The 16,312-nt window shown below is 38.1% G+C and overlaps 1 protein-coding gene across 1 annotated transcript in view; it reads left to right on the top strand.

Annotated features, from left to right (window-relative positions):
* disc1 (DISC1 scaffold protein) overlaps positions 1–16,312 on the top strand; it is a 199,347-nt gene that overhangs the window by 26,554 nt on the left and 156,481 nt on the right. Inside the window, exons 2-3 of the mRNA XM_008124945.3 lie at positions 1,001–2,004; positions 3,513–3,582. Coding sequence (XP_008123152.2) covers positions 1,001–2,004; positions 3,513–3,582 — 1,074 coding nt within the window. The remainder of the gene's footprint in view (positions 1–1,000; positions 2,005–3,512; positions 3,583–16,312) is intronic.

The raw sequence follows: 16,312 nt of genomic DNA, 5'->3' as shown, positions 1-16,312 counted from the left end.
ATGCACCTCCTGTTGTGCTGATACAAATCCTGCACAAGGGAAGAGATAACGTTGATAATCCTGAGACTTATGATTCTAAAGTGCCATTATACTGATTGCTCTGAATGCCTTTTTAAATCTGTACTTTCAATAAAGATTTCAGATATATATCTTCCATAATAGCTCCTGCTGTTTCTTGGCAAAAAAATGCCATCAGCATAAGACGGCCTATTGAAAAATGATACGGTTCTTTGTCTGCTAGGTAGATTTGTTGTTATTGTGCGCCTTCAAGACATTTTTGAGTTATGGCAGTCCTAAGGCAACTTTATCACAGGGTTTTCTTGGCAAGATTTGTGAAGAAGTTGTTTGCCTTTGCCTCCATCTGAAGCTCGGGGAATCTGACTTGCTCAAGATCACTCAGGCAAATTCTGTGGCTCAATGAAGATTCAGTCCCTTGTCTCTCTGATCTTAGCCCAACACTCAAACCAAACAGTTTGCTAGCTACCATGTTCTATTTAAATTTCAGCTTTTGCTTAAATTTTTTTAAAAAACAAGTTTTAATATGAATACATTCAAATCTATCAACAAAGGTGGTATAAATAAAGTGTAGACAGAATTAGGAAAGGTAATGTGGTGATGTATGGTGCAGTCCATCAGGGGAACACATATAAAGTTCTTGTTGAATGCAACAGGACACTACATGGGTCTTATGAACTTGTGTTGTTCCAATAGCTATTAACTTAGGGCCCTTCTATACAGCTGTATAAAATCCACATTATCTGCTTTGAACTGGATTCTGTGGCATTGTAGACTCAGATAATCCAGTTCAAAGAAAAGAATGTGGATTATCTGTCTTGGTATTCTGGATTATAAGGCAAGGTAGAAGGGCCATTTGTTTCTGCTTTTCAACAGGAATCTGTTACTCAAGAGTGGGTATTTTACAAGTAATTCATTAGTTCCACATGCTGCTCTCTTCTCCTGAAAAATATTTTAGTGATCGTGTTATCTTTCTGTATTTTAGATTGCTCAGTGTCTGTTGGCTCTTTCAAGAAAAAGAAGGTGACAAAGAGGCCAGAGGGATATACAAGAACAGAAACACTACAACGGGTAGAATTCCAGCCTTCTTGTGATTGTGAATCATTGAGCCTGAAGGAACTTCAACATCAAGATAGAAAATACTGCAGAATTCCCAAGAACTGCTCTCAGCAGGGGCAATGCAAAACTGAGTTGAGATTGTTCCATTGCAATGAATGTGTGAACAGGGTCCCAGTTTCCCTTAGTGTGGCAACAGGATTGGCTGGAAATATTGCAGCTGACCTTGGAGTGCAACAATCTAATAACCAAACCTTATCTGTTTGTCCTACATTTGCTATTTGTCAAGGAGACACCTTCCCTTCATACAGCAAATGTGCACAGCAAACCAATTTACTAGAGGTGACTCATCATGGTGGATTGCAAGAGCAAGAAATAATGCATGCATTAGGTCATAAAAAAGTGGATCATTACAAGGCTTCTGAAAGCAAGGACATCGTCTGTAACTCTTCCAGTTCTCGGGATCATTTTAATTCAAATTTTAGCTTTATACAACTGTCATTATTAAACTTGGCTTCTGAAACAAACGGCATTGAACACCCATCACACTGTGGTGAACTTAAAGAAGTTCAACAAATTTGTGGGATATTAAAAGCTGAACATGTTAATTTGCACATTCTTGAAAAGGGTAAAAAAACTCCAGAAAAAGAACACAGCACTTTATCAAATACTATGTGTGGTGAAAACTGCAGGGGTCTGGAAGGGACTGCAGAGGATAATAAACTTCAGAATTGTGAGAACCCTTTGCTTTTGCATGCAAATTCTGAATTTTGCTGTTCCACTGATTCCTTGGGTACAGTATCGGCTGGTTCTTCTGTGACCTCAGGCTATGGAAGTAGTAACACTGGTAGTGACCATTGCTGGGATGCTCTGATGAAGAAATATGAACCAGTGCTGCAAGAGTGCTTAGTGGGCAACCGTAATATATTAAAGGTTGGTGCTTGCTTTATATCTATTTTTGCCTTTTTAGATTTAATGAATCAACTCACTGGTTGTAAGGCAAGATAATAAGTAATTGTAGTAGCACATTTTATAGTATTTCTATTTGTGACTAATAAATAGCTACTCACTATTTCTTCCTTAGCCAACTTGGATTTGGCCTGAATCCATTTGTTTATTCCAACAAGAGCATACCCATTGAATCTATGAAACTTATAGAAAGGTTGATGTACCAAGATTCAGTTGATTCAGTGGGATGAACACTTGGATATAGGATCTAGTTTTCTGTTGTTAGCCTGTCTACTCCCTTTTAGCAAATAGAACATGGACTCCAGGTCAAGCGGAGCAATTGAAAATGGACCAAGGGCTGTTCTGTCAGAGTATTTGCAGCGCAGCAGTAGTTGGATGGAATCAGTGGAGCGCAGAATGAAGAGACACTCAGAGAAGTTGGTAAAACTGTTTACAGAGTTTTACTGTATCAACACAAACAGACTAACAGACGACAGATGAACACAGGACTTCACTCAAACCCTAGGCAGACAGAACTCAACTCCTAGGCAGACAGATCTCAATTGAATCAATAAGCACACACACTTGTGTCTGGATACTCCCTAGTTCCAGCCACACATCAAGGTCATCATAGCTTCTTGGCAATTAACTCTTTCCACACTATGGTACATTCTGGATGATGCAATCAGTTGCAATACAGGCAAGACACAAATTGCATTTAAACACTCTCAATACACAAATCCCACATTAACATGTTCTACCCTGCCATAACCCAGATTGCCACTCCCATAGTGTATGAAAGTGCTATCACATCACTGTGGTTCTCAGTAGTGCTTGAAATGCCACTGACCACCTTATCACATGGAGATAATTTTGCATCATAGCATGTTGCCAGGATGCTTCCTCCATGGAGCCCGCTGGATGCTATGACACAACAAAAAGCAACTTCTGGTGGCGTTCCACAGAGGAAGTGCCCTGACAGCATGCTAGGACGCTGCCCTGGGAACATGGGAGGCTTTCCATGTTCCATACAGAAGAACAGGGGGAAGCCGGGTGGTGACGTGGGATGAGGTAAAGGGCAATGTGGGCGCATATAGACTGCAGGTTGCACTTTCTACATGCCTGTTCTTAACCCTATGATAGACTTTTCCTCATGCCTTTCTTTGTAGTTTTCTCCATGCTCCATTCAGCTCCTTGATTAGTTGACAAATGAGAAGCTTGAAGAAGAAATTTTTTTTCTTGTCTTGATGTTTTCACATTTTTATGTGATTGTACATTGTCATAAATAATAAAGTATGCAGCTCATTCCATAGTACATCTCTCCTAATATATATCATGGTTTTGAAATGTACTCGAGTACTCTTGATGACATGAAGAGCCTGAGAAATTTGTGAAGAAAGCATGTTGACATTGACTCATTTGCATATATGAAACATTATATTGTAAATATTCAAACCTACAGATAGATTCACAAACATTTTTAATCAATGCAGGTAAAATCTTCAATAAGAAAACTCCAAAGGCTTCAGGTGAAAGCAGTAGCTAAGGATGACTATGAGAGAGGTGAGTCTTTTTTCTATTACAGAAGTATTTTTGCTTGCTCCTATAGCTCTCAGTCTTATGCCTCTACATGGGGGTCTCAGGGTGGGAGTATAATAAACTTTTATCTCTTAGAAATCTTATGAGGTAGGTGACAGAGAGAGTGGGAATGGCTTTTCTGAGGCCTCCCTTGATGAGCCATTTGAATCCAAAAGAAAAATAATAATATTTGGAAAAACTATGTTATGCCTTACTACATAAAGCTAATCACATATGACATGCAATTGTGGCATGGAGCCTTGACCTTTTCAGTTTTTAATGGAAGAAAATCCATTTGGAGAGAGGAGATTTATTCTTCTTCTGCTTGTCACTTCTGTACTCCAGATTCTGCTCTTCTGAAATAGCTCTTTATTTTAAAATAGCTTTGGAACTACACGTATATAACATATAGTTGACCTCTACATGGTTTGGGAACAGCCAATCTCCATTAAGTAAATTAGATAAGCAATGCATCAAAAGTCAGGCTTTTCTTTTCTTTTGCAGTCACTATGTAAAGTTGCAATCAGAACTAAAGTCTGATACAGGATTAAGGGATTTGTGAAAGCAGTGCTAATCTGAAATCTGTTCATTTGCAGATCTTTAAGGTCATACACTGGGGATAACATGGAATTTGACTAGTTTCTCATCAGGATCTTTAATCAAAAGACATCTTTCAGACAGCTGAAGAGTGGGAAGTTTTTTTTAAAAAAAGAATAGATTTCCCACCCTTCATTTTGCTTCCCAGATTTTTCATTGGATACTTGTGGGTGAAGCTGGGATATTACTGAGCCCTTCCACACAGCCATATAACCCAGAATATCAAGGCAGAAAATTCCACAATATCTGTTTTGAACTGGGTTGTCTGAGTCCATGTTGCCATATATTCCAGTTCAAAGCAGATAATGTGGAATTTTATTCAGCTGTATGGAAGGGGCCTAAGTCAGGAATAAAATGTGTTTTTGTTTTTGTTGTGTATTTTCAAGTCATTTCCAATTTATGATGGCCCTAGATTAAACCTATCATGTGTTTTTCTTGGCAAGATTTGTTCAAATGGGGTTTTGCATTTGCTGTCCTCTGTGGCTGAGAGAGTGTGTCATGCCCATGGTCACCCGGTGTGTTTTCATAGCCAAGTATAAATTCAGATTGTGGTCTCCAAAGTCACAGTCCAATGCTCAAACTGCAATGCCACACAGTACAGGGCCAAAGGTTTGTCTGAAGTCATTCTCACTCTCCTCTCTCTAGCATCTTTACTCATTCATCTGTCCTGTTGAACCTTGTGCTAAGGAGTCTCTCCTGTTTCTAAAGATCGTTTCAACTATATACTTATTAAACATATCTGTTTTAGTGGGAATTATGCAATTTTCAGATCTCTCTTTGCACTTTCACCTGGGTCTTCAAGAGTGATAAGTATGTTCATGTTCTGCTGTTACGTTTTGAGATCTCACATAAGGAAATATTTAATTCAGTTGGGGGAAATTGATGCCTTCATTCTCTGCCATTGGCTATGCTGGCATAATCAAACAACATCGAAATAACCACACATTCCTCAGTTATTTCATCCTAACTTTTTGCTGTGTGACCTACTTCAGCTCTCACTTCCCATCTCTAAGACAAGTTTGTGGGACTGCTTTTTATTATTTTGTGTCATATGAGCAGCCTTCCCAAGAAGTGTTCACCTCAAGGGAAAGCTTATGAAAGCTTATGCTGAAAACAGCAAGAAGAATTAAAATCCTGACCTTCCTTTCCCTTTGCTGTCATATCAGTTTCAGTTCTCTTTGCAGAAACTACTTTGTAGTTTAGGTGAAAATAGAAAAATTGCACCTGGTGGGAAGTTAAGTTTCTAAACTGGGTGAAGTGCGGAAAGACTACTTGTTTCCTGACTTCTTTGTAAAATGCCTACTTAACTTTAAAGGCACTAGGTGTGAAGAACAGGTCATGTGTTGGGTCAGGGAGAAAACTGAACTTGCAGGACTCTCAACAACAAAGGTAACAAATTGAAGCATATTTTGGGAAGGCCTTTAAGTGGAGAGATATAAAAGCACTCACCATCATTATTAACCTAGGTGAGTATATTATACAATAGAGAATGGACAACCTATTTTTCCTTTACTGATGTCCCTGGCAAAGCACCAGCCATGATGTCATTGCATATGACTGAAGCTCTCAGTTGGATCCATTATGGCTTTATTGTGTAACAACTTACAAGTAAGACATTCTATGTATGCTTCTAATTAGGTTATACTATTAAGTTTAACCTAATTACATTGTGGCTGGAATAGTATGTAGCTCTGCTAAAGGAGGGGCTTTTATGAAATAGAATATGCCATGAACTGTTGAAGGACAGGCCATAGACTAATCATGGGAAACAGGCAGCTTGTAACTATCTGATGGAGTTTATATCTTCTGTCCCTCCTCTTTTCTCTTCTTCTTATGAAGAACCTCTATTACTTTTTCTGAATTGTTAGTCTGCTTAGGGTGAAGTGGTCATTCGCTAGCCATAGCGGAAGTAAGCAAGATGTAGTTGCAAATAATGTGGTTATATTGATACTTGGTCCCAAAATCTGTTCCCGGAGGAAACATGAGCTAACTATAGACCAATAAAGATGTTTCCAATCTCAGGAACAAATTCAGTGTCTGACCTTTCAGAGTACAGGCTTATCTGATAAATGACTTGCATTTTTGGAGACTTGCTTCATAATTTGTCTATAGGGGAGACTAATGGATTGAAACAATTTCATACCTTTCATTTATTTAGATTTATAAAGGTTTTATAAAGACTCCAGAGCTTGGATGTTGTCTTTGAAGAGTGCGCCTGTATATATTTTCAACCTCTAATTTTTGCTCATTTTCATTATTTGACATTTGAAGAGGATTGCATTAATAACATATTACCGGCATGTTGCTTAAAAAATGCATACACACACACACACACACACACACACACATACACACACACAAGGGTCAAAATCAGAGAGCAACATTTTAGATGTACTGTGTAAACATTACTTGTTGCACTAAAATGACATTGTTACTGGCAATTGTTTTGCAAAAGTAACACTGTTATGCCTCATAACCCCCAGAGGAAAACATTATAGAGAAATTTGTTACTTGTAACACATAACTTTCACATTTGGAGATAAACCATTTGTGTGTGTTTGGAAGCTCATCACATCTGTCTTGTGAATGTGCCTAGTGACATAAGTAAGGCAATGCAATCAGACCTGTTGTGTTGTCCTTGCCACACTTCCAGCAAAATACCTAACACCATGTAACTGGCAAAAAGTTTTGTTTGATCAGTGGGTTTCAAAAGTATATTATGTAAGAGCATTCTGCTGGTTTATAGTGCTGCCTTAGTGTAATTAATTATAGAAACAAGAGACTGCTGTTTCAATGTTTGGTTGGGGAATGAGGTTCATGCCAAATGAAAAGATGAATGTATTAGTGGAATATTTTATGATTTCCTTAATTAGGATAATTAGTTGTTTTGCTATAATTATTATTACTATATCAGTCTCATGAATCTGATGTCATTTTTGAAATGATTGCAGATCTCTTCTTAATAATAAGCCTGAGTTCTTTTGGAGTCTCTGGATAAAAAGTAATTTCTACAAGAACTGAATAGTTAGGATTTATGGTGCTTTAAGTTAAGCTCTATTTATTTTAGTGATTTTATGGAGAGTAACTCTTGCCTAGAAATAGGTACTAATTTATTATATGTGATATACATCATGTATTCAAACTCTTTGGATAACAGAGCTTTCCCCCCATGTTATCTGGTCTCCATTCCTCAGACAATTCTGTCAGATTGAATATTGAACTTCCTTGCATTTGTATACTTCTCTAATCTGAATGCACACATTCATTGTCTCCCAAAGGTACAAGGTCACTTATCTTAGTATGACTTTCTTGAGCGAGGAAGATGCATGAATTGAAATTAAACAATTAAAATGGTGTTAACCAGATTGACACCAGCAAAACCCTTACATTATTGTCAGACTGCTGAAGATTCTTTTATTTGTGTTTGAAGAGGCTGAACAATAATTTATCTTTCTAGGAAAAATTTTCACAGAATAATAGGTATGTGAGATAGTAAATAGTATGCTTAGAATTTCTGATTCATAAAACAGGTATTTTGATGTACCTGCATCCACTGTTTTAATTAGTAGACAGGGATCTCACCCACATCACATCTACTTCCCTGGACAAATAAAGGTATTCTTTCATTATTATAGATCTGAGGTGATATTTCCCTCTGGGCAAGGTTATATTTATTCTTGGGCTTATGATGGCATATCTAGAAAATGTATTATGTAGCAAAGGCAATCTATTTAATTTATTTTCACCCCCTACTCCTATTCTTGTCTCAATTACAATTGGCAAAATAAATGAAGATTCTTTGATGATGCCAGCTGCAGATGCAGGCAAAACGTCAGGTGAAAATGCTGCTAGAACACAGCCATACAGCCCAGAAACCACACAACATCCCAGAGATTTATATTCTGACCATTTGCTATTACTAACCTATACTGGAAATCTACCCCTAGGAAGGGAAATTCACTCCTGAAAGAGTTGCAATGGGGAAAAGGTGTCTCCACTGAAGCCTTCTCTTCAATCCTTGTTTGCACAACAGGTCAAATTTCTTCAAAATCCAATTATCACAGGGATAGAAAGTAAGGTGAATTCTTCTGAACATGGGCACAAACAGCAAAACAAACACCGCAGGGGTATTAACCCTTCCCTATGCTATCCAAAGCTATATATATATGGAGTTTTACACTTTAAAATGTACCTGTTGTAACTTACAAACAAATTTAACTTAAGAACAAACCTTCAGAACCAATCTTGTCCATAACTGGGCACTGCCTGTACATTCATTTGCTTGTCCATCACCATGTCCCTAAGTATCTTGCCCATCATGGACTACAAATTAATATATGGACCATATACTGAGTATGGTTTTATTGTAGATAAATGTTTACCATTATGGATTGAATTGTTTCAGACTCAATGAATATTTATAACCATTGGTGGAAGATTACATAGTCATCAGATATGATTGTGAGTTAGGCTAGTTAGGCATCAGGATATTTTAAAAAACCCAATATCTTACTGTTTTAACAAAATACAGAGACCCCAATCTGCTGCAAGCTCTTCCATGACAAGTCTTATTGAATGCTATGGGAATTGTTCAGGATCATGAAGATACGTAATGTTCAGGATTTCATTATAGCTAATTTGACAACCACTCCAAATCTTTTCCTAGGTTTTGCATAATGTGAACATTGACACATATTTTTCTGCATATCAGACTTTTTATAGATGCAAATGTTTTTACCCTGTGGCATACATGGTTGAGTTCATATTAGGAACTTTTTTTCCTGCAGCTTATGGTACTTTGATTTTAAATGTATCATATATTAGGTGTTAGGATTTATTACCCAATTTATAGTTAGTATGATGAAATGTAGTGAAACATCTCATTTGTATTTACTCACAATATCCTCTTGATGGCCACATTACCATATGTTTCCCTAGCAGGTCGAAATGGTATGTGAAAGTGATAAAAAACATTTTACCGCACAGAAGGGCGAAATCTTCTGTTGTCCAAGGATATTGGAGTGTTGTCATGGCTCATTATTCATGACAGATTTTGACAGCTCTCAGGTGAAATTCACTGCTGAGATTCCCTTCCCCCTGTATTATTTAAGTAGGCTATGTGTGAGAAGTAGTTGGAAAGCAGAGTTTCTATTTTTGTGACAACTTGAAAATTCCTATGCGATTTTTGGAGGATTTTTGGAGGTCATAAACATATTAAGTGCTGCTTTTTATTATGTTTTTTTTTGCAAAATGTGGATGTGAAGGGATGTGGTTCTGTCCCAGTTAGATTTTATAGTAGAAAGCAAAACCTATATTAAACATGTAGGAATTATAGTCCAAAATTGTTTAATTCTACCTCTAGGATGCTGCATTGTTTGAGAGAATAACTGACTATCATTAATTATTGTCAAGTTTTATCTGCTCTGCAAGATGAATGTCACCTTTTTGGGTGCTCAGATGTTTGTCACATTGGGAATCATAATCAGTTGACCTTGAGACAACATAATTCTCCCAATTAACCATCAAGCCCCTTAAAGTTATCTGAATGAAAACCAGTATTTGCTTCCAGCACATCCTAAATGAATTCTGTAGCCTATATGTTAGGTTGAACCATCCCAAACATTTTTTCCAAATTTTGGGCAAATCCATTCAGTTTACATGTGATGTGGTTACTAACAGACAGTAAGCTTAATTTGTATATTTTAGTTTAAGTCAGACCACATCAAACATACTTTCCAAATTTGGTGAAAATTTAATGAAAATTGGGGTATCCCTCCTCAGATAATGTTGTGTCTTTTATATAGTACAGTATATGTTTCGATGCAAGTGATCACGCATGTATTATCCAATTTCATTAAAAATTCATCCACCCATTTTACACAAAAAGATAACAGATAGAGGTAGACAATGTAACTTTACAAAACAAAACTATCCTATGAAACAGGATTAAAAAACCCCCAAAGTATCCCCAAGAAACAATGAATGCCACACCAATTTTGCTTTTCTTGCATAGCTCCAACATTGTGTAGTATCTCTCCCCTCACCCCTGTTTCAGATAGGTGACCTTGAGTGGTGTGCTGACAGAAAAGTTGGAAATAGATGAAAAAGATTAAAATAAAAATATTTCAACATCTCTGATGCAAGATTTTTGGGAAATATTTTCTATTTTTCTGATTTTTAAAAAATTAGTCTCATTTTATCATATGCTTTAAAGATGCATCATCTATGCCTTCCAGGATACTCCATTAAAGTTAAGATTTCCAATTGTCTGCTGATCCAGTTAATATTTGTGAACACAATTATAACGAACATATACTTTTGTAACAGTAAAAAAGAAATAATGTATTAATTCCAATAGAAGGCAGGTGGTCTGCCGAACAGTGCTTGATCTTTTGTTTCTGTACTGACTTATCCAAGTGTCTGATGCATTTTTCAACTATTACAGAAAACATTTAGCGGATCTTGCAGAACCTGAAGCTCTTTCTGGTAATGGAATTTGATCTGACTTAAATAAGATTCATGAATGTTGAAATCCTTAGCCAAGAATACTTCTCCTTGAACAAAGCTATTAACTTGAGAAATTAACTGTATGCAAAAAAAAAAAAAATCTTAAAAACCTGGAAGGCATACACAGTTCTCTTAATTATTTTTTCTCCATCTAACAAACCATTATTTAGAGCTCTCTAATTTGCCTATTCAAGCAAATATGCATGATGAAGCCCCTGTGGTTTTGAAACCAAACTCATCTGGGACCAGATGCTGTGATTTTTGAGCAGAGACAATAGGGGAGGTGAGAAAGAAGTATTTAATCACTTCCGTGCTAGCTGATTTCCCCTGTTCAAAATTGCTCCCCTAAGTTGCTTTTCCCTCCTGGAGTCTCAGGTATATGGAGGATTGTTGAATTATTTTTCCACTGTTTGTTTTTCTGTTCTGAATTTTTCTTGCATTCTGCCTTCTTCCTACTGGGAAACATGCACCTGGAATTCAAGATGGGGCAAGCAAGGCTTGGTTTACAGGAAATTTTGATCAGAAAATCAACTGGCAGGGAAATAATTAAGTGTCCCTCAGTTCCTCACAAAATCACAGTCTTCTGAAGTCGATTTTCATTGTTTGGAAAGATGAGATATTGTTGCATGTACTTGCTTGTGGCATATTGGTCCCAAAGTTTTGGATAGTTTCTGATTGCCTTTGGCAAAATGATAATTTTAGGCTCTTCTCTAAAAAATGTCTGGCTATGTAGAATCATAGGATCGGAAAATTTCAAAGGTTATCGAGAGCACACCCCCCCCCTCCCGCCAGCGCAGGGAGCAACAGCTAAAGTACCCGATGTAATGGGTCTTAAAATATCTTTTAAGCCATATCTTTTGAGCAACTGAAAACAAGCTTTCTCCATTTTCCACATGACATGATAGCTCTTTGGGTATTTGAAAATGGCTATCATCTCACTTTGCTATGTTTCCAAACTAAATATACCCAATCCCAAAGCCATTCCAAATATGGCTTTGTTTCACAACAGAAAGAACTCTCCTTTGTTCTCATGTAATGTACCCAAGTGTACTTTCAGAAGAGCATTCCCTGAGATTAAAAATATGGTGACAGGTTGATACAAAGAGAAGCCATCTTTTAGATATATTGTGTTTGATTGTTAGAGAATTGCTATATACTACATGACCTATAAGAAGCTATTGCAAAGTTGGATTAGATGCTTTGGCTTAATGTTGACTAATCAACATGCAGAGACATTTCCACCCCCCCCCCCCCCCCGGAAATACATATGTGTAGTTGGGATTCAATGGAAGACATTTCTGCTGTTAGGGATAGTTGTGGTTTGAACTCGGAAAGAGAACATGAGAGATGCATTCTAACTTGATTCCCAACAGAAACACGTAGAGGCATATTTCTGCATTTTGTTCTAGGCTATTATAGCTACAGGTAACTTTGTACAGTAATATATTATGTGGTTTCTTTCCCCAAGAGAATGATAACTGCAGTGGGCAGAGAGAGAGAGTTCCATAGAGAGTTTGTATGGCACCAGTATGTGCTCTTTGTAACCCACCCCAAGTCCCTATGGGAGATGGTGGCAGGGTATAAATTATTATTATTATTATTATTATTATTATTATTATTATTATTATTATGTCAACCAAAAGATAAAAAAGATTTCACAATGCCTTTTAAAGCCCACTGATTTTTTTATCAAGTCAAATAATGGGAAATAATGGGAGTGTTAGGGTCACAAGTCTTTTGTTTGAGACATTTGCTTAAGATGGTGTCTAAGGTGATACCAAAGGAGAATAGAATAGAATAACATTATTGTCATTGTACATCATACAACGAAATTAAATGCCATCCACAATCATGTTATATATGAAGAATTACAACAAAAAACATCAATCCTTCCACATTCTAATCACTACTGCACAGCCACATCAGTGTGAAACCATATAATTCAATATAGATATTTATACTTTTTAAGCCAATGCTGACATCCTTCTGATAACAGCTTCAGGAAATACGTCAAATTCATCTAGATCCAATACTGTCTTCATGGTTCCAATAAATGATACAGATAAGCCACATTCCTTCTCAGCTAGGCAAGGACTTGAAACTAAAATCTGCAAACTAGTGAATATGCCAAGACTTTGATTTACAAAAATGTTAAAGCTATATTATCTCAGCCTCAGAGAAAGACAGAGACAAAATGTCCTCTGAACAAATCTTGCCAAGAAAACCACAGGATAGAATCAATTTAAGGCAGAAACCTCTGGAATGCACATAGCGACAAAAGACAAAAAACGTAACATCTACAATGTTTTAAGTACATAGAGGATATGTCAGTGACATATCAGTGTTATTATGAGTTAGATGAAGAGGTTTCCAATGGAATTATAAAAATCCCCCAAGGTCCTTTGTAAGAAAGGAAAAGTAATTAGACCTTAAATTTCCAAGATTTGATTCTAACAATGCACAACTGACAGCCCCAATTTTTGACTGTCAGTATTCTTCACAACACCTTCTCCTTAAGTTTGTATCTTTACACCAGAGTGCTTCAAGTAATCCTTTCTTTACCTTCTAAAAGAATGTAATCCAAATCTTCATTCATTATCCTTTTAAGCAACAATTGACAAAGTTCATTTATTTTCATTCATATAGAAACAAAGGGCTGCTCTACAAAGTGATGCCCTCTCATTAAAACTGAGGGATAGTGGCGAGGTTGGCTCAAACATCAGTCCATGTGCAAATTACAGTATAAACACAATGATGTGAATTCTAGAGGAGAAGGTGAGGAAAAGAATGAGATCCTCATAAAACAGGCAGTAAATTTATAGATGAAAACAAAGTTTCAGATGTATACACAGCAATGTACACATTTTGGCAAAAAATAAGATGAACTTGAAGTTCTAGTAAGGAAGGCATGATGGAGATCTGGCAGGAGGAATCCCATAATTGGAATATTACAATTTTTAAAGAAAAAATAAATATGGTAGGAGAAAGAAAATGATTTTTTAAAGATACATTCAAGGCAAGAGTACTGCCAACGGGGAAAATAAAGTGACGGGATGATGATGTTTGTAAGACTGGAGACAGTGAGGGGAAGGGGGGAGGAGTGGAGCAAATAGTTGGATTGACTATTAGTTGCTAAAATCAGCTTCAGGCAGAAGAGTTTCAAAATCTGACAAAGGACCTCTTCACACGTACCTGATTTCGATGGCAGCAACAGTATTTTTGGACTTCAGCTACTGAGTCCAATGGCTCCCATAACACCCAAGAAAACTAGTTCCAGGACAGCTTTGTGGCTGAAGTGCTGCTGCCACCAAAGAAATGGCGATGGCAGACAATGGCAGGCTCTCCATCTTTCCATAAAGAAAAATGGGTCGAGCCGCTAAAAACAGGCTTCCTCCCATATGATGAGGCAGGGGGGAAACCACAACAGAACGAGACATGGGGCGACAGGTCCGCATACCCCCTGCACGACTGTCACCAGGACATAGCGATTCACATCAGTTTCAGCAGTGCATGTGACAAGGTCCCAAGACCCTATAGTGCCAAGGTGGGAAGGAGAGTGAGGCTGGCACTACAAGGGAAGTGTGGTGGAGGAGGGAAGGTGGTTGATTAGCTGCTGGCTGCTAAAATCTGTTTCAGTATCCCTGAGGCCATAAAAATCTGACATTCTGGCGTCAAGATAGGAAAGGGAGTGATGGTTTGTCACTGTTGGCAAGAAATAAGTCCATGCATATTGTCGAGGAGGACTTACTATATCCATGTTTTTTTTAATATTTTGCCTCACAACCATTTTGCCCCATACAAACAAACTAGTTAAATGTAGGCTAGGCAAAACTGTGGTTAGGTGGATTTGTTATTGGCTAAGTGAATAAACGCAAAGGGTGCTCACCAATGCTTCCTCTTCATCCTGGAAAGAAGTGATGAGTGGAGTGCCGCAGGGTTCCGTCCTGGGCCCGGTTCTTTTCAACATCTTTATTAATGACTTAGATGAAGGGTTAGAAGACATGGTCATCAAGTTTGCAGAGGACACCAAATTAGGAGGGATAGCCAATACTCCAGAAGACAGGAGCAGAATTCAAAACGATCTTCATAGATGGGTGAAAACTATCAAAATTAAGTTCAACAGGGACAAAGGCAAGATACTCCAATTAGGCAGAAAAAAATGAAATACAAAGATATAGAATGGGGAACACTAAGCTCGACAGTAGTATGTGTGAAAAAGATCTTAGCATCCTCGTGGACAAGTTAAACATGAGCCAACAATGTGATGCAGCAGCAGCAAAAAAAAAAAAAAAAGCCAATGGGATTTTGTCCTGCATAAATAGGAGTCTAGTGTCTAGATCAGTGGGTCCCCAGGTGTTTAAGTCTACAACTCCCAGAAATCCCAGTCAGCTTACCAGCTGTTAGGATTTCTGGGAGTTGAAGACCAAAACATCTGAGGATGCACAGGTTGAGAACCACTGGTCTAGATCCAGGGAAGTTATGCTATCCCTCTATTCTGCCTTGGTCAGATCAGACCTGGAATATGTAATGTTGGTGGGCAGGAAAAGAGATTTAAAGGTGGGCTTAAAGCCAACCTTAAAAACTGTGGCATAGACATTGAGAACTGGGAAGCCCTGGCCCTTGAGCGCTCTGATTGGAGGTCAGCTGTGACCAGCAGTGCTGCGGAGTTCGAAGAGGCATGAATGGAGGGCTTAAGGGAGAAACGTGCCAAGAAGAAGGCCTGTCAAGCCAACCCTGACCGGGACCACCTTCCACCTGGAAACGGATGTCCTCACTGCGTGAGAACATGCAGATCAAGAATAGGTTTCTTCAGCTATCTACGGACACACACCCAAGATGGAAGACAACCATCCTCAAACTACGAGGGATCGCCTAAGTAAGTAAGAACTATGTCCAATTCTGCGCACAGCAATTTAAGGGAGATGTTGACGAGCTGGAATGTGTCCAGAGGAAGGCAACTAAAATGATCAAGGGCCTGGAGAACAAGCCCTATGAGGAGTGGCTTAAAGAGCTGAGAATGTTTGGCTTGCAGAAGAGAAGGCTGAGAGGAGGCATGATAGCCATGTACAAATACGTGAAGGGAGTGGAACAATAGCTTCAAACTACAGGAAAGGAGATTCCACCTGAACATCAGGAAGAACTTCCTCACTGTGAGAGCTGTTCGGCAGTGGAACTCTCTTCCCCGGACTGTGGTGGAGGCTCCTTCTTTGGAGGCTTTTAAGCAGAGGAACCCCAGACTCAGGGGGATTGTAACCCCGTCGAGCACAGGTTGCCACCCTATACCCCGATTGGTCTAGTCATGTGAATTGTTGTATTCATAGTACATAATTTAAGATGCCATCACCAAAAGACGATTAGAATGAAGTCCCCAACTTGCACTACGTGGAATATCATATGAACAGTGTAGTTTAAAAGCTGGCTTTGTTTCTCTTGCTTGTCTTGTGAGATATTGAGCATTCACAACACACTGCTGCTGCTTTAGGCAGAATACTGAATTAGATTTATCTGTAATCTGATTTGGAACGGCACTTCCATTCTCTTTAGAGACTAGGATGTTTCGATATTGTCCTTGTGCAAATACTTACACACATCTTTGTTAATTTTTACATCC

This window comes from Anolis carolinensis, chromosome 1, assembly GCF_035594765.1.
Source record: "Anolis carolinensis isolate JA03-04 chromosome 1, rAnoCar3.1.pri, whole genome shotgun sequence".
Classification (NCBI taxonomy): domain Eukaryota; kingdom Metazoa; phylum Chordata; class Lepidosauria; order Squamata; family Dactyloidae; genus Anolis; species Anolis carolinensis.
This window is presented reverse-complemented; position numbering and strand designations above follow the sequence as displayed.